A 24,184-nucleotide genomic window follows, 5' to 3' on the forward strand; every position below is an offset into this window, starting at 1 on the left:
TTTCATCTGACCAGAGCACCTTCTTCCACATGTTTGGTGTGTCTCCCAGGTGGCTTGTGGCAAACTTTAAACAACACTTTTTATGGATATCTTTAAGAAATGGCTTTCTTCTTGCCACTCTTCCATAAAGGCCAGATTTGTGCAGTATACGACTGATTGTTGTCCTATGGACAGAGTCTCCCACCTCTGCTGTAGATCTCTGCAGTTCATCCAGAGGGATCATGGGCCTCTTGGCTGCATCTCTGATCAGTCTTCTCCTTGTATGAGCTGAAAGTTTAGAGGGACAGCCAGGTCTTCGTAGATTTGCAGTGGTCTGATACTCCTTCCATTTCAATATTATCGCTTGCACAGTGGTGCTCCTTGGAATGTTTAAAGCTTGGGAAATCTTTTTGTATCCAAATCCGGCTTTAAACTTCTCCACAACAGTATCTCGGACCTGCCTGTGTGTTCCTTGTTCTTCATGATGCTCTCTGCGCTTTAAACGGACCTCTGAGACTATCACAGTGCAGGTGCATTTATACGAAGACTTGATTACACACAGGTGGATTCTATTTATCATCATTAGTCATTTAGGTCAACATTGGATCATTCAGAGATCCTCACTGAACTTCTGAAGAGAGTTTGCTGCACTGAAAGTAAAGGGGATGAATAATTTTGCACGCCCAATTTTTCAGTTTATTTGTTAAAGTTTGAAATATCCAATAAATTTCGTTCCACTTCATGATTGTGTCCCACTTGTTGATTCTTCACAAAAAAAATTACAGTTTTATATCTTTATGTTTGAAGCCTGAAATGTGGCAAAAGGTCGAAAAGTTCAAGGGGGCCGAAGATTTTCGCCAGGCAATGTGTGTGTGTGTGTGTGTATATATATATATATATATATATATACATACACACACAAACAAACACACATGGTATGTACATAAACAATCAAAATAAATCAATTCAAGTGCACTTTAACCATTTGACCTCCAAAAGGTTTTACACCTCTTCCTTGCCAGTCCATTTTTTGCTATTCAGCATTACGTTACTTTAACTGGTAATTGCACGGTCAAGCAACGCTGTACCCAAACCAAATTCATATCCATTTTTCACATAAATAGAGCTTTATTTTGGTGGTATTTGAACACTACTGGGTTGTTAATTTTTTTGCAATATAAACAAAAAAAGACTGAAAATTTTGAAAAAAAAAAAAAAAAAATTATATTATATATATATATATATATATATATATATATATATATATATATATATATATATATATATATATATATATTCACTTTTTATTATAAAAAATATCCAAAAAAATAAAATTTTGTTTTACAGTTACATTACATTTTACATAACATTAAAGTTTTACTTTACAAATCACCCCAAAAACACCATACCAACAGTGAAGTTTGGAGGTGGGAACATCATGGCGTGGGGCTGTTTTTCAGCATACAGTACTTACAAACTTCAGATCCTTGAAGGAAGGATGAATGGAAAAATGTACAAAGACTTTCTTGATAAAAATCTGCCGCTATCTACCAGGATGATGAAGATGAAACGAGGGTGGACATTTTAGCAAGACAATGATCCCAACCACAAAGCCAAGGAAACTCTCAATTGGTTTGAGAGTTTTCTTTGCTTTGTGTTTGGGATCATTGTTGTTGAAGTCCACCCCATGTTAAGGTTGTAGTCGTGGACACAGAGGGGCTTTTCAACAACATCAGACGCCGTTGTAATTTTGGACTGTCATGTGTACGTGAATGGAAGACAGGACAAAACATCCTGTTCCTTCACTGCACTTCGAGCAATTCATTATTTCTCAAGAAGGCTTTCTCCTCCTTTCTAATTTTGGTATTTACAAGCCATTGGGGAAAGCCCTGGCAATTAGGTTGAATTGTGCCACATGAGCCAATTACAAGATTAAAAAGTGGCACGCGTGTATAAAGATTGTCTATGTACAAGTGGTACCCCTTCCTGAACAAGGGGAGACATCAAACTATCTTGCCACTGCTCAACGTGTAATCGGGGCATCCAGGGGGCTCCACATGTCTAGCTTTACCCTCCTAAATTCGAAAATTACTTGTATAGCCTGTTATCCTCTCACAGAGCTCATACATTTTGACCCCATATCTGGCACGCTTGCTTGGGAGAAACTGAATGCAAGGCAGCCAGAAAAATTAACGAGGGACTCAATTACGCAGACGTTTTGTTGGGGTTTATACGCATCTGCAAATTTTTGGTTGAAGTGATTTACAAGGATGCCACTTAAATTGATCTCATGAAACATTAAGGGTCTCAACAATAAATTCAAAAGATCACTCTTATTCAAATACCTAAATTCCCATAAGCCACACATTCTGTTTCTGCAAGAGAAGCATCTCATGGAAAGTGGGGTTTTGCCACTGTGCAGATCCTGGGTCAAACAGGCATTCCACGCCACATACTCTTCCTATGCAAGGGGGGTAGCTATTTTGATTAATAAGTCCTTGCCGTGTAAGGTTGACAAAGTTATTACAGATCCCGGAGGCCATTATATTATAATACTCTTGAACATACACAACGTCCTTTGGACATTTGTTAAAATCTACTTGCCTCCGCCTGTTGACCACTCACTATTATACACAATCTTTGAAAAATTGGCTCCTTATCAAAGTGCAAATATTGTGTTCGGAGGAGATTTCCATTCTATCCTAGATCCTACTAAGGACACCTCCAATCCACAAAGATCTGCTTACCAGGATCTGCTGCAGTGAGCAGACTTTCACTCTTACAGAAATCTGGAGACTGAAGCATGCCCATACCAAATCCTTTTCCCACCTATCGCCAATACACGGACCGAGCTCTCACATTGACCTGGCATTTGGTAGCTAAAGCTTCCTATCTTCCAGCAGGTTTGTCAGACCATTCGCCTCTGTAATTAGGTCTACAAATTAGTAATAACCGAGATCCGGATACATGGAGTTTAGCACCTAGCTGGGTACATGAAAAAATCCACAAGCTACTCTCTCCCCAACTACACTCCTACTGGTCCAATAATATTGATTCTGGCCCTCAAATAGTAGTGTGGAATGCATTTAAGCAATCGTAAGGGGAGAATATATCTCAGCAATAAAGCCACCAGAAATGAATATGCCACTCAAACAGTACATTTGGAGAAATGTGAAACTGATGCAGCTCAGGCTTTCGCCATCAATCCTACGTCAGAGACCTATCTTGCACTGGCCCAGGCGAGAAGGGATATAAAACTTCATAACACTGATCTAACACAAAGCAAATCCAGAATTCAGGCGGGACGGATATTTGAATCACGTGAGAAGAATGGCAGACTTCTGGCTAATCTGGTGGCGGAACCCCATTTTCAAACTGTAGTTTCGGAGCTTCAATTAGATACAGGGGAATGTACTTCTGAACCACAAACCATACTAAATTAATTTAGTACCTTTTTTGCAAACCTATACAACCAACCCCTAGCTTCTACTGAATTTGATATACTCCCTGAACTTCTGAGTCTTTGTCTCCCCTCTTTAACGCCTGAAGAGACTATTACTCTAGAATCTCCAATTTCATTACACAAAATTGAAAAGGCAATATCCTCTTATCCTGCTGCAAAAACCCCGGGGCCAGATGGCCTTGCTGGAGACTGGTACAAAATATATGTTAAGCGGTTGGTGCCCAGACTTCATGACCTCTATGCAGCCTGTTTTGAAAATGCCTCTTTACCCCCCTCAATTTATCAAGCTCATATAGTTTTAATTATGAAACCAGGGAAGAACCCGTTATTCTGTTCATCCTACAGACCAATATCTCTCCTGAATTTTGATTTTAAAATACTAACCAAAGTTCTTGCCACCAGATTGATAGAGGTCCTGCCAGGTTTAGTAAATATAGATCAAACTGGCTTTATGCCGGGAAGTCAACCGATATTAACCTGAGAAGAGTGCTTACCCATCTACAGCTTCCATCTTCAGACTCACAGCAGGGTTTTGGCGGCATTGGACATAGAGAAGGCCTTTGACTCTGAGAATTGGAGTTATATGCTGGCGGTGTTGAAGGCTTTTGGTTTTGGCCCTGTTTTCTGTAAATGGATTAGCATACTCTACAAATCCCCAGTAGCCCAGATTAAACTCCAGGGCATGCTCTCAGAGGCCTTCCCGATAAACAGGGGGACATGACAGTGGTGCCCCTTGTCCCCTGCTTTATTTGCATTGGTAATGGAGCCTCTAGCCTCTGCCATAAGACAATCCAGGGAAATTCAGGGTATTAAAAGTAGGATCAATAATAGAAAAACTGGCACTTTATGCTGATGATATCCTTTCTTAATGATCCTGGTCCCTCACTGCATTCAGCACTAGACATTTTTTCCAGGTTCACGGCTCTCTCAGGGCTGAAAGTCAACTGAGTAAAATCTCAAATCCTTCCTATTGACTCCCAAGCTAGTTAAGCTGTCGACTTCTCCCTTCCCTTTACCTGGACCACATCCATTCGGGATCTGGGAGTCAATATCACTTCTAATGTATCAGACTTTACTAAGTTAAACCTCTATTCCCAAGTTAACTGTTCTAAAAACTAGATTGAAGGCCTTGAACAATCTGCCGTTATCACTTATTGGAAGAATAAATCTTCTAAAAATGAAAGTACTTCCAGGATTGCTCTATGTTATATGTAATTCACAAACCTGGATTCCAAAAGCCTTCTTTAAACAATTTGAATCCATAATTATTCCCTTTTTGTGGAAATCTGGCAGTCCCAAATTCAAGAGATCAACCCTTTAAAGGCCATAGATGCAGGGTGGTCTGGCATTCCCAGATCTTCAAAAGTATTTTCACGCAGCTTTTCTTACACATGCACATGGTTGGGTGGTTTCTGATGATTCTAACACCTCTGTGGTTCTTGAGGCAGCACATATTGGGTCCTATGAGGCACTGAGAAATCTACTATACAGAGGTATTCAAGCTCTTTTTTTAACACTATTCATAAAAGCAGTGGTCAGGGCATGGCAGTTGTTGTGTCAGCACACAGATGACACTAATAGATGGTCTCCAAAAACTCCCATCTGGCTCAATCCGCACCTAGCTGAATTCTACTCCATACCTGATCCGGTGGTGTGGGCTGGGAAGAGAATTAAAGTCACTGGACCAGATTTGTGTAGGTAATACATTAAGGTCCTTCCATGAATTAAAAAATAAAAACAAGCTCCCCAACTCCCACTTTTTTTGTGACCTGCAACTCAGGCATGCCTTTTCTACTCAGTTTGATACGCAGGGACCAAATATTATTCAAGCTAACTTAGAAACCCTACTGAGAAATAACACCCTAGTGAATCCATTATCTAACATATATAAATTCCTCTTACCTTCGGTCCATTAGGGTTTAGAGAGTTTATACTCCAAATGGCATATGGAATTTCCTGATCTAGAAGCTTGGGAAGATTTATGGGAATACCCCTTTCAACAATTGATATCGGTTAGAGATCACCTAATACAATATAAAATAGTTCATAGGGTCTACCTGACACCACAACGTCTCAACACAATATTCCCTGGGGTATATCCCCATTGTTGGAGATGTACTGAAATTGTAGCGGACTTCAATCATATGTTTTGGTCTTGTCCCAACGTGAAGGAGTTCTGGGTGGAGGTTACAGACTTTTTCTCCTCCTTAACCTCTATCCAGACCCCGATGTCCATTGAAGTGTGTTTGCTTGGTCTAGTGAACTCACTGGCTTTTCGTCGCGCAACCAGGACCCTAATACATCTACTTTTATTCTATGCAAGGAAAGCCATAACCATCAAATGGAAGTCAAATGGGTCACCCTCGTTAAATTTCTGGAAAGCTCGGATAAACAATGCTATCGCTGGGTTGCCCAGCTAAGTTTGGTAAAGTATTGGAAATTTGGATTCAATCCTCTCATACTATTGAAACCTAGTAGATGCTCCTATGACCTAGCCTCTCATATCTTATAAGGTGCCCTTTTCCCTCTTTACCTTTAATGGGTCAGAGTTCCCTTCGATTATAATATCCGAGCTCTAATTTTCTCTTCTGAGAGGGGGTAGGGGAGTGGGAGATCATATATGGTATTGATGGTCACATATATCCTTGTCTGTTAGCGGAACGAGCAATTTAAGTTTTTTTTTATTTTTTATTTAGATGTGGTTTTTTTTCAGCCGGAGAATGCCCAGAGGCTCTGTTTTGTTAAACTCTTTCTATTGAAAACAATAAAAAGAATTTTAAAAAATAAAAATAAAAAATAAAACTGTATTTTTGATTTACCGTAAAATACTTTTCTCTGAAGTTCATTGACAGACGCAGCTCCATATCTTCTTGACCATTGGGTTATGCTGCCCCCTACAAGAGTAAGACACTAGGCAGGAAAAAACGTTACCACACCTATGGTGCAGTCCCTGCAGGCATACACCCACACAATCTGCTATAGCCCTCAGTTTTGTTGCAAGCAGTGTTTAGAAGAAAAAAACCCCATCCCACTCATAATTAGAGGGGTGGGTGCTGCGTCTGTCAATGAACTTCAGAGAAAAGGATTTTACGGTAAGTCAGAAATCCAGTTTTCTCTATCCTTCATTGACAGACGCAGCTCCATATCTTCCTGACCATTGGGACGTCCCAAAGCAGTATTTGCATGAGGGGTGGGAAAAACAACGCAAAGAAAGAACGTAATTCCCCAAAGGCAAAACTTAGCCAACCAGGTAACATGGAGCTCAACCAGGAACAACCGGAGCTCACCTAAAAACAACATACACCCTCAAAGAGAATAGTTTCTCTTTTAAACAGCAGCTTGCAAAACCTTGCAGCCAAAAGAGGCATCCGAGGATGCCAACACATCTATCCCTTGCAGAATTTTGTGACCGTGTGCACCGATTACCAAGGTGCTGCCTTGCAAACTTGCATCACTGACGCCTCATGGCGAACGGCCCAAGAGGCACTCAGTGCCCTAGTAGAATGTGCCTTCACGGGGAAAGGAGGAACCTGACTCTTCAGTGAATAAGCCTGAACCACCGTCTGCCTGATCCATCTAGATATGGTCGCAGCAGACACAGCCAATCCTTTTCAAGGTCGTTTGGCGAGGACAAAGAGTCTGATTTCCTAAAAGATTCAGTAGCCAACAGATAAACTTTAATTGCCCGAACCACATCCAAAGAATGCAAGGCAATTTCCTTGAAATGCTTGGGCTTAGGACAGAGTGACGGCAGCCCAATGTCTTCATTCAGATGAAAATCACAAACCACCTTAGGAAGGCATGACTGATGAGGTCGAAGTACCATTTTATCTCTGTGGACCACCAGATAAGGTGAGCGGCAGGACAGCGCCGCTAATTTGGATACTCTGTGGGCAGAAGTAATAGCCACCAAAAAGGCAACCTTCTGTGACAGTGTAAGCAGAGGAATCTCCCTAATATTCTCAAAAGGAGGTTTTTGAAGAACAGACAATAACAAATTAAAGCAGAGTTCCACTCAAAAGAAACTTCCGCTTTAAGTGGTCCTGACCCCCTGACAGGCCACATTTGGCATGTAATTTTTTTTTGGGGGGGGGGGGGCGTACCTAGACTGGACAGGTACCCGCTTTCATTTCCACTTGGGCCATTCAGCACGCGCAGTGCGACTCGCGCATGCGCAGTGTGCACCAGGCTGTGAAGCCACAAGCTGTCACAGCCGGGTGACCACACCAGAGATGCCAGCACCGCGGGGAGAAGACGGAGAGAACGGAGGCTTCCCCCGGCCGCAACGTTGGACCATGGGACAGGTGAGTATGTGTTTATTAAAAGTCAGCAGCTACACTTTTTGTAGCTGCTGACTTTTAATAAACACGAAAACAGCTGGAACTCTGCTTTAAGATCCCACAGAGGTAAGCCACATCATGCGTCTAATAGCAATCCCCACCGCAGACACTCTGGCTACCAGTGGAGCCGCATCAAGCGACGCATCACATATACACAGAAGGGCTTGAACCATTTGGTCCGTTAGCTCTATCAGGCCCGGTGAGAGCTGCTCTGTTTCCAAGTCACCTTTTAGCAACTTTGCCCATTCTGTGATGGTCTGTGACACCAGAGTGATCACAAAGACCAGTTTTAGTATTGAGAACACATGCAAATGGCAGGACAGAGACTCAATCAGTCTATCCATGGGGTCCATAAATACCGGGGACTCTTCCACAGGGACAACAGTAGACTTGTTTAGTCTGGAAACCGGATGATCCACCTTTGGTGGCACGGTCCACCTAGTTAAAACCGAATCTGCGAAGGGGGTAACGCCTTTTAAATCACTTAGGCACCACTAACATTTGTTTGATGCGCCCCCACTGTTCATTGACAATGTTGTCAAAAAGTTACGGACAGGGAAAAACTTTGCCCGGCTTCCGGGATTTGTGGGTGCCAAAAGACACCTGCGTCCCCACGGTAGAATCATCTGCCATTTTTTAAGGTTCCCGCACTGACACTATAAGTGCCTCTACCAGCGCGCTTTCCCACGCGGCAGCTGAGGAGGAAACGATCCGACACAGGAACAGAAAAACACCTAGGTCATGCCTAGAGCCCCTAGCTTCTTCCTTGCTGTCCAGTGATCGTGGACTTCAAGAAAATGGCCACCCCATGCATTCCTATGGGGAACTACCAAAACATTGCCACCCATGCATTTCAATGAGAGACTTTTAACATTGATGCAGAACAGAAAACTACAGCAAAATGGCGGCTTCCACGGCGCGCCATGCAGTTCCCAGGACCCCCCAGGGGGGTCATCAGACAGAGGCATCGGGGGGTCCCCAAGAGGAGACCCCATCAGAACAAAACTCCCCATGCAGAACCGCTAGAGTGGCCGCAATACATCCGGCCCCCAGAGGTAGGAACCCGCTTGTGGGGGGAGGGGACAGCCGAGGGGGCCTGGTATCACCGAGAGGCCAGGGGAACCAAGGGATACCAGAGGGTCTGACTTTTCCGGGGAGGGGGCCCACGTCCACCCCAAAACCACCAGAGAATAGGGGGGACCTTAGTCACCATATGATGGCGTCAGGTGGGCGCCACTCCGAACAGATTACCTCTCCACCCGGGGTGGGGGTGCTGACAGTCAGGGGGTATGCTGGGACTCAGGGCATCCAAGGTCGTGTGCGTCCTAGCGAGGTGTTTCACTCGCAGGCCTGCCCCTGTTCATCGGGGCTCTGTCGTGACGAGGCCTAGTACTGGACTATAACCTGCTCACACTCACTGGCCCGGCTGGGAGACCTTAAGGATCTAGAATATCCAGTCCGAAACCCAGCCAGCTGTTGCTTGTAGTTCTCTCAGGAAAACTAACTAAAAAATAAAGTCTTCCCAAAAAAAAACCCAGCTAAGACCGAAGTCCCAGCAGGGAACTAGGTCCTACTCCCAAACTAGGCAGAAACAAATTGAGGGCTATAGCAGAGTGTGTGGGTGTGTATGCCTGCAGGGACTAACCCATAGGTGTGGTAAAGTTTTTTCATGCCTAGTGTCCATAATCCTGTAGGGGGCAGCATAACCCAATGGTCAAGAAGATATGGAGCTGCGTCTGTCAATGAATGATAGAGAAAAGTGATTTACGGGGGGACGGATTTTGTGGATCATATCCAGGGTCTCCCCGAGGACTACAGAGTTCATTGTTGTTAAAATCCATAAATCACATTATATTCTCATATCTAGACGTGGCCATGGCAGCAGAGAACATGGGCCTATGATGAAGTCGGATCTGTAGACCAAAATTATCGCAACTCATTCTTTTAGTAATGCCCATGTTAAGGGTTAGGCCAAAAAAATTGTAAACTCAGAAACAGTAATAGATTTCCAATCGGATTGTCTAGCAAGGAAAAAATTTGGGTTGGCGGCAATAAATTGCTCAGCATATAAATTGATTTCGTCCACAACCGATTGATATAGATCTTACATGAAAAACAACTAGAACAAAAAAAAAAATCAAGGGGAATTTGCAGTTTCAAGGTTGAGCAGTAAATGGGGGAAGTATGGGTGCTGCAGAATCTGGGGGCTGCCAAATCAGGATTTGCAAGCACATCAGGAAGAACACTATGGGCTCTATGGGCCTGTGTTCTAATTCTTGGTGGCTGCAGGACGCTACTTGTGCTAGCCACTGCACCAGCTTGGACTGCATTATGGGACTCGCCAGGTCACCAAGTGATACTGTAGTGCTGGTGTATAAAAGACCACGTTGTACTAGGCCACTGGTGCTCACCAGTTCACTAAAACATGTGTGGCACTAGTACTGGCACTCTCTTGCATATGAGAATCATCATGTGATTGTAGTACCTCTGCAACCAGAGCATGGGGTCGGGTACCCCTGATCTTAGCAAGGACCTCTTCTCCATCGTCTGAGTTACCTGTCAGGGTGCCGCTGCACTCTACGGGGTCGTATTCCGTCGCCCCATTCTGTCAGTAAGTCTCTCATCAACATACTCAGAATCCTGTAGGCCTCTTTAATAGTGCATCTTTCATTGGACATTTTGGCCACTAAATTTACAGGTACCTAGTGCGGAAAAAAAGAACACCTGCCTGTCAGGAACTGCTTGAACCACTACAGAAAAATGTACCTGCTCGTCCTAGCAGAGATCAGGCCTGATCTTGCTAATGCTTCATTTTTTTCAAGTATCAGAATTGAAAGTGATCTACTGACACTGCACTTGTTGGGGGGGAGAGAGGGTCTAAACGGAGGAGCCGGCAGGTGTCAGGGCTGATCCTGCTAACACTGCGTTTTTGGAGACACTATACTATTGGGGAAGATAGTATACTTCTGATCTGATCAAGGATATTGATCCGTTCAGACACCATACTAGTAATGGAGGTTTTTAGTGTGTGTGTTGTTGGCAATCAAAGGGTTTAAATGGGATAGTGAATAGGTGGCGGGCAAACTGACGCTATCTGGAATTGGCGCTAAGGCTATCTAGCGTCACCTGTGAACCTAAAACAGTGATTAGTAAAAAAATCTATGCACTGTACTAATGACAGCGTGACAGGGCAGTGAAAGGGTAAATGGGTGGGCGGGGCATCAAGGGGGTTAAATGTGCCTAACTATGTGATTGTGTGTCAGTGCAGTGCTTTTACTGACAGTATGAGGTTATCTCTAGAACTAAAAAAGGGCTATACGAGAGAAAATTACATTATTTTCTGTGCCTGTGTTTTGTAAACCAAAGGCACATGCTGTTCCATGATTCGCCAAAACCAATCTGCAGGTCCAGGCCAAAAATCATTTGCCTGGACCTGGTAACTGATCGGAGCTGGACTGAAGTACAGCACTCCTGGGAGGTCAGGCACACATGCCCATGCTCCCAGCTTGGGAAAAAACAGGGAGCGTGCATCACGCATATATAAACTCCTCAAAAAAATTAAAGGAACACTTTTTATTCAGATTACAGCATCAAGTCAATTAAACTCCTGGAATATTAATCTGTTCAGTTAAGTAGCAGGGGGGGTTGTTAATCAGTTTCAGCTGCTTTGGCGTTAATGAAATTAACAGCTGCACTAGATGAGCAACAATGATATGACCTCCAAAACAGGAATGGTTTTACAGGTAGAGGCCCCTGACAATTTTTTCCCTACTCCTCTTTTCTGTTTTTCACTATTTTTGCATTTGTCTAGGGTCCGTGTCACTACTGGTAGCTTGAGGCGATACCTGGACCCTGCACAGGCAGCCCAACTCCTCCAGGATGGCACATCAATACGTGTCATTGCCAGAAGGTTTGCTGCATCTCCCAGCACAGTCTCAAGAGCATGGAGGATATTCCAGGAAAAAGGCAGTTACTCTAGGAGAGCTGGACAGGGCCGTAGAAGGTCCCTAAACCATCAGCAGGACCAGTATTCTGCTCCGTTGTGCAAGGAGGAACATGTTGAGTACTGCCAAAGCCCTACAAAATGACCTCCAGCAGGCCATTGGTGTGAATGTCTCTGACCAAACAATCAGAAACAGATTTCCTGAGGGTGGCCTGAAGGACAGACGTCCTCTAGTGGGCCCTGTGCTCCCTGTTCGGCACCTCGATTGGCATTTGCAATTGAACACCAGAATTGGCAGGTGAGCCACTGGCGCTCTATGCTTTTCACAGATGAAAACAAGTTCCCCATGAGCATGTGTGACAGACATGAATGGGTCTGAAAAAGCCATGGAGAACGTTATGCTGCCTGTAACATCGTTTAGCATGACCGGTTTGGTAGTGGGTCAGTGATGGTCTTGGGAAGGACGCACAAACCACCATGGAGGGACGCACAGACCTCTACAGGCTACACAATGGCACCCTGACTGCCGTTGGGTATTGGGATGAAATCCTTGGACTCCTTTTCAGACCCTATGCTGATGCTGGCTGTCCTTATCACACAATGCTCAGTGACTGGCTGTCCTCATCACACACTGCTCAGTGACTGGCTATCCTCACCACACAATGCTCACTGACTGGCTGTCCTCACCACGCAGTGCTCACTGGCTTACTGTACTCACCATACACTGCTAAATTAATGACTTTCCTCACTGTACACTGCTCACTGACTGGCTGTCCTCACCCCACTCTGCTCACTGACTGGCTGTCCTTACCGTACACTGCTCACCGATTGGCTGTCCTCACCACACACTGCTCACTGATTGGCTGTCCTCACCGTACACTGCTCACTGATTGGCTGTATTCACGACACACTGATCACTGACTGATTATATAGTACCCTAGCCTGCGCATATACTATCCTAGCTTGTTCATATACTATCCTAGCCTGCCCACATACTACCCTAGCCTGTCCATATACCTGCGGACCACGGCTGGCATGAGAAAGCGAGCCACCACTATTTGTCTTCAGCCTGGGTCCAGAGGCGCATGTGCAGGCCTGCGGACCACGGCTGAAGAAATAGCTGGAGAGGCGCCGCAGAAATCTCCACCCTCACCACCTCCACCATACACATGGGCAGGGCAAAAGGGGGGGTGGAGTCAGGGGAGCAGATAATTGGGGGGTGGCAAAAAAGGTTTCGTCTAGGGTGTAAAAAATATTTGCACCAGCCCTGCACGCTCGCCTGACCTAAATCCAAAAGAACACCTCAAAGACATTATGTTTTCGGTCCATCCGACGCTGCCAGGTTGTACCTCAGTCTATATCTGTAAAAGGTTTTTCCAATTGTTAGTCCTCCGCCTCTTCCTGTCCAATAGGGAGTCACTATATAGCTTTCTCACTGCTCTGATGGAAATAAGGGTAGGGTTCCTTTAAGACACTCTCACATTTATGCTGCCACACTCCCCTTGCCCACACCATGCAAAGTAATACAAATGTCTCCCATAATATAGTAAAACTTGCCAAGCGTTTTATTAAGATCAAAAATTGCACCTAAACTTTCAAAACTTGTACTTGCAAGGAAGTACTGGAAAATGTTTCCACATATGTCACTTCCGGTTCCACGGCTGTCTCCGTCTTGGACAGATATAGGCTTAACCATAAGCTATTTGAGGTGAGAGTTCTAAGAGCACAGTAGTGACACAAAGGAGCATTGGTTGAAGCACAGAAGGATATATCTATCGGTGTGGGGTGCACATCACGGATGAAGACACAGGTGCATGTTATACATACATCTTATAAAATATGAATATCATTAAAAAGTTAATGTATTTCAGTAATTCAATAAAAAAAAGGGAAACTCATATTTTATATAGATGCGTTGCACACAGAGTGATATATTTCAAGCATTTATTTAAATTTTGATGATTATGGCTTACAGCTAGTGAAAACCCAAAATTCAGTATCTCAGAAAACTAGAATATTATATACGACTAATAAAAAAAAAAAAAAAAAAAAAAAAAGAAAAATAGATTTCGGTCTTACCGTAAAATCCTTTTCTCTGATGTTCATTGACAGACACAGCTTCATATCTTAATTTGATGGATGGGTTATGCTGTTCTTCCTAGGAGTAGGACACTAGGCGTAAAAGGGTTCACAAAAGTTATCAAAGCTTGTCTATGCCTATGGGGCAGTCCCAGGTGGTATACTACCACTTCCTGCTCTAGGATCTCAGTTTTGTAACAAGCAGTGTCAGAAGAATACATAACCCAACTGCACAGAGGGGTGGGTGCTGTGTCTGTCACTGAACATCAGAGAAAAGGATTTTACGGTAAGACAAAAATCCAGTTTTCTCTTTCGTTCATTGACGGACACAGCTTCATATCTTCATTTGACGGATGGGACGTCCCAAAGCAGTATCAGCATGAGGGGTGAGAAAAAAGAACACAGCAATAAACAATATTCCTAAAAGGAGGGCTAAGCTTAGCCAACCAGGTAAACCAGGAGCTCAACCAGGAACAACTGGAGCTCCTTTACCAGACAAAAAACACCCTCAAGAGGCAGAAGTCTCTACCACAGCAGCCTGCAAAACTTTGCGGCCAAAGGCAGCATCTGCAGCTATAAAAACATCCACCTTGTAGAACTTGGTGAACGTGTATACAGATGCCCAGGTGGCCGCTTTACAAACCTGGACCACTGACGCCTGGTGATGGAAGGCCCAGGAGGCACTAAGCGCCCTGTTGGAATGCGCCTTAACAGGGGGAGGAGGAACCTGACCCTTAATTGAATAGGCCTGCATCCCCGTTTGCCTGATCCATCTGGAAATGGTCACAGCAGATGAAGCCTGCCCCTTATGAGGACCATCCGTAAGGATAAACAAGGAATCTGATTTCCAAATAGACTCAGTCACCATCAAGTACACCCTGATGGCCCGGACCACATCCAAAGAATGCAAAGCAACCTCTTTCGGTTGCTTTGGCTTAGGACATATCGCAGCCAGCTCTGAGACTCTGCGTGCAGAAGTAATAGCCACCAAGAAAGACACTTTCTGTGACAAGGTAAGTAGAGGAATTTCACAAGTATTCTCAAAAGGCGGTCTTTGAAGGACCGACAGTACCAAATTAAGGTCCCACAGAGGCACCAGGGACGGCACCGGCGGGGCCAGGTGGCGAACCCCCTGCACGAAGGTGTGAACCAAGTAATTCACAGTCAACGGTCTTTGGAAGAAAATTGCCAAAGCTGAAATCTGGAGCTTATTGGTGCACAGAGCAAAACGCTGATCTACACCTTTTTGGAGAAACTCCAGTAGACATGATGCCGAAAAGGAACAGGGGGAAACCTCCCTAGACTCATACCAAGTAATAAACGATTTCCAAACTCGATGGTAAATCTTCCGAGAAGTAGATTTCCTAGCTTTCAACAGAGTAGGGATTACCGATTCAGAAAACCCCCTATCCTTCAACACCTTACTTTCAATAGCCAGGCTGTTAAATCCACCGACCGTAAAGCAGGATGGAAGATCGGTGCTTGAGATAGAAAAGATCTTTTCTGAGAAGAAGCCGCAAAATGGCATCGGCTACCAGTCTTACCAGGCCCGCGTACCAGGACCAACGAAGCCAGTCTGGGGCCACCGGAATCACTTCTGCCTTGATTCTGCGCAGAAGTCTCCTCAGAAGTTGTATTAGATACCGACCCCAGGGGGCCACCAGAGCGTCTGTGGCTTCTGCCAGAGTATCCCAAGACCTCGCAACAAATATCGGAACCTTTTGGTTGAGACGAGAGGCCAGCAGGGCTACATGGGGGGTCCCCCACCGGAGACATAGTTGTTGAAACACTTCCAGGTGAAGGGACCACTCGCCCAGGCACAGAGCTTGACGACTGAGGTAGTCTGCCTGCCAATTTTCCAATCCCGGAATGTGTACAGCAGAGAGCGCTGGAACAAAGCATTCTGCCCACTTTAGAATACCGGACACTATTTTGGCCGCTAGGGCACTTTGTGTCCCCTTGGTGATTGATATATGCCACGGCCGTGGCGTTGCTCGATTAAATCCTCACCGGACACCCCTGTAGACCATTCGCCCACCTTGACAGGCAGAGCCTGATTGCTCGAATTCCTAGGATGTTGATCGGCAGACTGGACTCCTCCTTGGACCATAACCCCTGGGCTGATGGCGTGCCCAAGACCCCTCCCCACCCGGACAGTCTGACGTAACCGTCCAAAATCCAGAACAGGGGGAGAAAGGAATTCCCTTGTCGAAGTGCCGGGGAGAGGAGCCACATAAGCAGAGATCCTCTCGTGCCCCGAATCAACAGGATCAAATTGTCCAGAGACTGTGGATCCTTGTCCCATTTAGTTAGAATCTTCTTTTGCAAAAGTCTGGCATGGAACTGGGCGAATCGAACAGCCTCGAAGGTGGAAACCATTAAGCCCAGCACCTGCATGCAAGTTCTGAGAGACGACCGACAGTTGGACAACAGGAGCCAAATCGCATGCTGCAATTTTAAGAGTTTTGTTTCTGGGAGGAACACCCGATCTGAGGCTGAATCCAGAGTCAGCCCCAGGAAGTCCAACTTGGTGGACAGAATCAAAGCTGACCTTTGAAAATTCAGAGTCCAGTCGAACTCCTGCAGAGTTCTCACTGTGATGTCCAGATCCTCTTGCAGAACAGATGACAATTCTGCCCTCAGAAAAAGATTGTCCAGGTACCCCAGTACCGAAATCGACCGCTGTCTGAGCAAGGCTAACACCGGAGCTAACACCTTTGGGAACACTCGAGGAGCAGAGGCGAGGCCAAGGGGCAACGCCACAAATTGATAGTGCTTCTCTCCTATGGCAAAGCGAATAAAGCGCTGATGCCCGATGTAGATCGGGATATGGAGGCAAGCGTCCTTGATTTCGATGGAGGCTAGAAAGTCCCCTTGATGAAGAGAAGCCACAACTGTACGAATAGATTCTATTCTGAAATTTTTAACCCGCACAAAGTGGTTCAAGGCCTTTGAATAAAACCTCTAAAAACTTTCCAACTCTGAAACTTGGACTATTACCCCTTGTGACAACAAATCCTGTACCGCTCCTAGAGGACCGTGAAGCCGATCGGCGGACAGATGCAAATTGGAGAGGAAGAACCTTGCCGAGGGCAAGGATTGAAACTCGATCTTGTAACCGGACCGAATCAACTCAAGTACCCATTTGTTCTGGATAAACCAAGTCCTGGGTCTGGAAAGAAACAAAGACGTCCCCTCACCCCTATAATGGGGGAGGGCGTCCCTTCAGGCAGAGGAGGGCTTGTCCGCAGGGCCAGAGACCTACCAACCGAGGGTCTCTTGGAACCCCCCCATAAAGGGGCAAGAGGATTTAGACCCCCTTGTCCTTCGACCCCGCAGGACGAAAGGGCTGTTTGTGAGCTGAAAAAAATAGGATGTTTGCAACGAGGCTCTCTGCTCTTAGAAACCTGCGGAAGAAAAGTGCTCTTGCCTCCCGTGAGCCCCTTTATGATCTCTTCCATGGAGGCTTCGAACAGGCGGTCCCCTACAAAAGGAAGGTCTGTCAGAACCTTTTTGGAGGCTTGGTCCGCAAACCAACATTTCAACCAGATCATGCGGCGTAAAGTCACCGCCGTCACCGACACCCTGCATCCAAGGAGGCATCACAAATGTATTGCAACCCCTGTATCAACTGGTACGCCAGCTCCGCAATTTCCTGAGGGTGCTGACCCTCCTTCAAATCCTGGCGTAAACTATTCCCCCATTTCGTCAAGGTCTGAGAGACCAAGGTTATGCAAACACCGGTCTTAGGATTGCACCCATCACGGTAAAAAGATGGCGGACCACAGATTCAGCTTTTCTATCTGCGGGATCCTTAAAGAACGGAGTGATCTCCACTGGTAGTAACGTGACTTTATTCAGCCTAGAAACCTGAGTCCACCACCGGTGGTACTGTCATTCTTCAAAAGGGACTAAGGATACCTCCTAGCAAAACACTTAGGTATCCCAGCCATGCATTTCAGAGATCCCCACTGACTAGTGACAATCTCGTCAAAATAGGCAGGGAAAGGAAACACTTTAGTCGATCTGGATGGCCTGCGGGTGCCAAATTGCACCGGAGCAGCTGACGCAGCATCCGCTGAGTCTTCCATTTTTAAAGTTTCCTGCACTGACACAATCAGTGCCTCTACCTCTGCCTTTCTCATGAGCGGTGCTGGAAGAGGAATCATCCTCACTATCAGAGCGATCGAAGTGCGTGGACGCAGACCCTGTGGGGTGACTTGCGTCCGCAGCAGCTGATTCAGCCTCAGAGTCTGAGGAGGAAGATGAAACAGGTGAAGGCGGAGGGGGCTTTTTGCCAGGCCTTTTCTGCAGAACCAGGTCCACTTTAGACACTAAAGATTGCAGGACCGTCGCCATAGCCGCCATTGCCGAGTGGGACCCCGAGGATCCCCCCCTCCCCTCTGAGAGTGGGTCCAGTGGTTAGATGCATTCCTACCTAGAACAAGGCACCGAGAACAAGGCCGCCAACTCTGGAAACACGGTGGCCAAACGGCCGCACATGTGCTCCACAGGAAAATGGCGGCCCTGCCCGAAGTTACCAGCAGGGGAACTTCCCCAGCACCTCAAATAAACATGCAACTGAATCTGACTTCCTAAAAGACTCCATAGCTGCGAAGTACACCCTAACTGCCCAGACCACATCCAAGGCATGCAATGCAATTTCCTTTGGATGTTTAGGCCTGGGACACAGGGAAGGCAACACAATGTCTTCATTCAAATGAAAATCAGAGACAATGTAAGCAAGAGAATCTCCTGAAGATTCTCAAAGGGTGGCTTCTGGAGGACCGAACGCACCAAATTGAGGTCCCAAGGCAGCAACAGAGACCGCAGTTGAGGAACTAAATGTCAGACACCCTGAAGAAAGGTACGCACCAGGGAGTGTGTGGCAAACGCAGCACACAGCCCCAGAATATGTGGAGAGGGGGTAGGATGGAGGATAGATAAAAGGGAAATGTCAGATGGGAAGGAGGGGGAACCTGGGTGTCCGACCGACCCAAGGAGAGGGCCCACATCCATCCAAAAACCCTCCAGGGGGAGTAGGGGGACAGCTACTCACCATACTAGGAACCAGGTGGGCACCGCTCCAGACAGAACTCCTCCCCATCGAAAAGGGGGGCTATCGGGCAGGAGGAACGCTGCGTCTCGGCCCGAGACCCTGTCGTATGCGACCTCGTTTAACTCGCAGGCCAGCCGCCGTCTAGTCGGGCTATGTCGCAGCTGACCAAGCAAGGAGCTGAGGTCTGCGCGCGCTCTGGCCAGACTGGGGTGATCAATGGATCTAGATTATCCAGCCCGTCGCCCAGTCTGGCAGTTGATTGTAGATCTCACAGAAAAAAAACAGGAGAAAAAAAGAAGATCTAAAATTGCGAGGACCAGAGATCCTAGCAAAGAACTAGGTCCTTATTCCTTACTAGGCAGAAAAAAGTACCTATAGCAAGAGAGGGAGTATACCCCCTGGGACTGCCCATAGGCGTAGCCAGATTCTTTTTCTGCCTAGTGTCCTACTCATGTGGGCGGCAGTTTAACCCAATGGTTATGAAGATCAGAAGATATGTCCGTTGATGAATGAAAGAGAAATAATGAATTTAATCCATTTTGGAATAAGGCTGTAACATAACAAAATATGGGAAAAAGTGAAGCGCTGTGATTATATTCCGGATGCACTGTATGTGTTTTTAATGTTCTGAAGGAGCTGTGAATAAGAATCTGTCCGCTTGGAGGTTAAGCTTTAACTGGAAGGTGCTACTGAAGGTAGAAACAATCATTACCATTATTTTACTTACCTGTGCCTGTTTAGACCTCTTATACTGTAGTTTGAAAGTAAGGTGAGTGGATTTATATACACTTTGGGTGTGGAGGTAGAATCACTATTTCATCAGAAGTGTTGTCGCACACAAGGAATGTGTATGTATGGAACTTTTTCACTTTATAAAGACACGAGAGCCTGTCTGACTGCATACAAATTATAAGTGTTTAGGTTTGACCTTATATTATATGGTTTTGATAAATCTAAAGGAAAATTACATACTGTATGGACAGCCTTAGTCCTTTTTTATTTTTACAGTTCGATGTTACACACTACAATTATTTTAATGCCTGTTGATTTTTGTGACTGATGTGTATTCTAAAGACTACTTCTTTGCAAGTCTGTACCTGGAACACACTATCTTTGATTGACTACTTGCCGTCCATAGGACATCCATGGACGTCCCCGGTTTGAGGCGGGTAAACCGGGATGATGCCTGCTTCTACAGGTATCATCCTAGTATGAAAAAAAAAATTCACCCAGTGATTCCGTTTCTAGCAGAAGTGATTCGAGTGGAAAAAATTATGGTTTATTTTTAATTCACTAAAGTGTATTTGTTCGCAAAAATTTGTGTTTGAAAAACTACTGCACAAATACTAAGTGACATAAAAAATTGCAACACCCATCATTTTTTTCTATGGGGCCTCTGTAAAAAAATATATATAATGTTTGGGGGTTCTAAGAAATTTTCTAGCAAAAAAAGAAGATATTTACATGAAGGAGCGAAGTGTTAGAAATGGCCCGGATACGAAGTGGTTAAAAAAAAATAATAAAAAATTTGTATAACTAATGGCAAAACCTTTTTTTTTTTCGTTTTAGTGTGGAATAGAACACCGGTCAGGTTTTTATTGCGGTCTGTGCTCCCATTAGGGAGATTCACCTTCTCTATTTGTCGGGGCTGCCGTTATTACCGAGAGTGAAAGTACAAGGAATTTCCCAATTTTGGGTTATCCCCAGAACAGGAATAGAGGGGAAATCTTCTAATGGGGACATGTTGAAAACCAAGGATTCCTTCACTTTCGAGGCATTTCCTCTAACTTCCTGTCATGGCTATAGGTCAGAAAGTTAAGGAAAAGTTCCTCAATAGAACACAGATGGCAAAAAAATTGCTATTTGCAAACAACAAATCAATGATTCCCCATTCATATGGAGACCTTGCCATGCTTGCAGACCACTGCTCCAATTAGCCTAAAACTGTCATTTACTGTATATTTCTTCCTCTTCATACCCAGCCAATTGAATCTGTACTACAAATCCTAGTGAATCTAAACATGCATAAGTGCCTAAATGTATCTGATTTTTATAAATACAGTCCTATAAACACACAGGTAACATAAAACAAACACTTACCTGCAGCCATCAGAGCCAAAATCAGAAGAAGCAATAGAATCAACAGAGCTTTCTTTAGAAAATGATAAGGCCTGCAAAATAAAAAACATGCTAAAATGTCATACAATGTATATAAAAATGTATAAAAATAAATGTTTCAGAGCTCATGTATGTTTACACCAGACCCAAAACTAAATTAAATGCAGCATAATTACAAGGTGCTCCTGAGTTGTTTTGACTTCCATCTGATATTCTTTAATTTGCTCACTGCTCAAGTAGTGAAAGTGATACTTAACTGAAAAAAGATATTCAAGTATGTATTTCTAGCTCAAAAAACTGGATTTTTGACTTACCGTAAAATCCTTTTCTCTTAAAAGTCATTGACGGACGCAGTTCTCTGATCCATATCAGTAGGGTTATACTGCCCCCTACAGGACAGGAGTAGGACACTAGGCACAAAAAAAGTTCTGACTACGCCTATGGGCAGTCCCAGAGGGTACACCCTCTCTCTTCCTGCAAAGGATGTCAGTTTTGTATCAAAGCAGTGTCAGAAAGTAACACCGACCCAACTCAAAATAGAGGGGCGGGTACTGCGTCCGTCAATGAACTTAAGAGAAAAGGATTTTACGGTAAGTAAAAAATCCAGTTTTCTCGATTGTTCATTGACGGATGCAGTTCTCTGATCCATATTAGTAGGGATGTCCCAAAGCAGTGCCATAAAAAGAGGAGTGGGAACAGCAGAAAAGAACAAGTATCCAAGGCTAAACAAAGCCAACCAGGCAACATTGGACTCAGCAGAACAAAAGATGAGGCCCACCTGAAACTAACAGTAAACACCCTCAAGGAAGGCCAAAAGCCCTCCAGCCAGCAAAACTTTGCATCCAAAAGAGGCATCGGCAGATGCCAGCACATCCACCTTCTAAATTTTGGTAAAGGTGTGAACAGACTACCAGGTAGCCATCTTGCAACCTGGAGCACATATGCCTGCCAGGCGAAAAGCCCAGGAAGCATTACACGCCCGAGTAGAAACAGGGAAAGGTAGGACATGACCCTTAATCCAATAAGCCTGCACTACTGTCTGCCCGACCCATCTGGAAATAGTGGCAGCAGACACAGGCGGTCCTGTTCATGGGTCCTCCGTAAGTACAGAGAGCGAGCCTGACTTCCAAAAAAGACTCAGTAGTTGCCAAGTACACCTTGAGTGCCCAACCTCTATCAAGAGTATGCAATGGACATTCCTAGGATGTGAGGGCTTAGGACACAAGATGGTAATACAATATCCTCATTCAAGTGAACACTAGAAACCACCTTCGGAGGGAAGGATGGATCCGGACAAAGTACCACTTGTCTCTATGAACCAACATATAGGGAGGACAGGACAATGTCACCAGTGCCGACACTCTGCATGCAGAGTGACAGCAACCAAGAAGGCCACCTTCTATAATAAGATAGGCAGGAGATACCCTCGAATACTTGCAAAAGGAGGTTCTTGAAGAACCGACTGCACCAAATCAAGGTACCTAGTTGGTGACGGAGGTCGCACTGGAAGTACCAAGTGTCGCACCCCCTGGAAGAAGTCACGCACCAGGGAACGGGCGGCCAGCGGCCTTTGGAAGAAAATTGCCAAAGCGGAAACCTGACCCTTGACAGTACTCAAGGTCAACTTTTGATCAACTCCCCGTTGAAGAAAGCCAAGATCCGGGCCACCAAGTAAGAGCGAGGGGGAGCCCAAAGAGACTCACACCCCGCAATTAAGATATGCCGGTTTTCGGTAATTCGATATATCGCGGTATTGCATACCCACGGTATTGTTATTGTGGCATTTTTAAAATACTGTGTTTATCTGCTCCTCAAGTCTGACTTTTGAATTGATACATTTCAGTGAGCTGGATGACTCATTCACTCACTCAACAGTTCACTCACTCAATAGAAACAGCTCTGGTAATATGATCCTAGAGTGAGAGCTCCTCCCTGTAACCAATCAGACAGCTCCCAGCACACATCCACATGCTTCTTCCAGGGCTCAGACACAGACAGAAACAAACACTGCCTAATACAAGCAAGTCTTTGCAGATAGAATAAGATAGATCAATAGAATTAGATAGAATAAGATAGATAGATAGAATTAGATAGATATATCTTTATATATATATATATATATATATATATATATATATATATATATATATATATACATACACAGTGGGTACGGAAAGTATTCAGACCCCCTTAAATTTTTCACTCTTTGTTATATTGCAGCCATTTGCTAAAATCATTTAGGTTCATTCTTCTTCCTCATGAATGTACACATAGCACCCCATACTGACAGAAAAACACAGAATTGTTGACATTGTTGCAGATTTATTAAAAAAGAAAAACTGAAATATCACATGGTCCTAAGTATTCAGACCCTTTGCTGTGACACTCATATATTTAACTCAGGTGCTTTCCATTTCTTCTGATCATCCTTGAGATGGTTCTACACCTTCATTTGAGTCCAGCTGTGTTTGATTATACTGATTGGACTTGATTAGGAAAGCCACACACCTGTCTATATAACCCCTTTCAGATCACAATGCATGTCAGAGCAAATGAGAATCATGAGGTCAAATGAACTGCCTGAAGAGCTCAGAGACAGAATTGTGGAAAGGCACAGATCTGGCCAAGGTTACAAAAAGATTTCTGCTGCACTTAAGGTTCCTAAGAGCACAGTGGCCTCCATAATCCTCAAATGGAAGACGTTTGGGACGACCAGAACCCTTCCTAGAGCTGGCCGTCCGGCCAAACTGAGCTATCGGGGGAGAAGAGCCTTGGTGAGAGAGGTAAAGAAGAACCCAAAGATCACTGTGGCTGAGCTCCAGAGATGCAGTCAGGAGATGGGAGAAAGTTGTAGAAAGTCAACCATCACTCCAGCCCTCCACCAGTCGGGGCTTTATGGCAGAGTGGCCCGACGGAAGCCTCTCCTCAGTGTAAGACACATGAAAGCCCGCATGGAGTTTGCTAAAAAACACCTGAAGAACTCCAAGATGGTGAGAAATAAGATTCTCTGGTCTGATGAGACCAAAATAGAACTTTTTGGCCTTAATTCTAAGCGGTATGTGTGGAGAAAACCAGGCACTGCTCATCACCTGTCCAATACAGTCCCAACAGTGAAGCATGGTGGTGGCAGCATCATGCTGTGGGGGTGTTTTTTAGCTGCAGGGACAGGACGACAGGTTGCAATCGAGGGAAAGATGAATGCG

The 24,184-nt window shown here is 44.9% G+C and overlaps 1 protein-coding gene across 3 annotated transcripts in view; it reads right to left on the reverse strand.

Annotated features, from left to right (window-relative positions):
* The window catches only part of SUN2 (Sad1 and UNC84 domain containing 2), a 304,040-nt gene that overhangs the window by 151,597 nt on the left and 128,259 nt on the right, over positions 1-24,184 (reverse strand). For all 3 annotated transcript variants that reach the window (XM_082266172.1, XM_082266170.1, XM_082266171.1), the window contains exon 8: positions 20,964-21,034. In XM_082266172.1, coding sequence (XP_082122298.1) covers positions 20,964-21,034 — 71 coding nt within the window. The remainder of the gene's footprint in view (positions 1-20,963; positions 21,035-24,184) is intronic.

The sequence above is a fragment of the Pelophylax lessonae genome, assembly GCF_965119305.1.
Source record: "Pelophylax lessonae genome assembly, chromosome: 8".
NCBI lineage: Eukaryota > Metazoa > Chordata > Amphibia > Anura > Ranidae > Pelophylax > Pelophylax lessonae.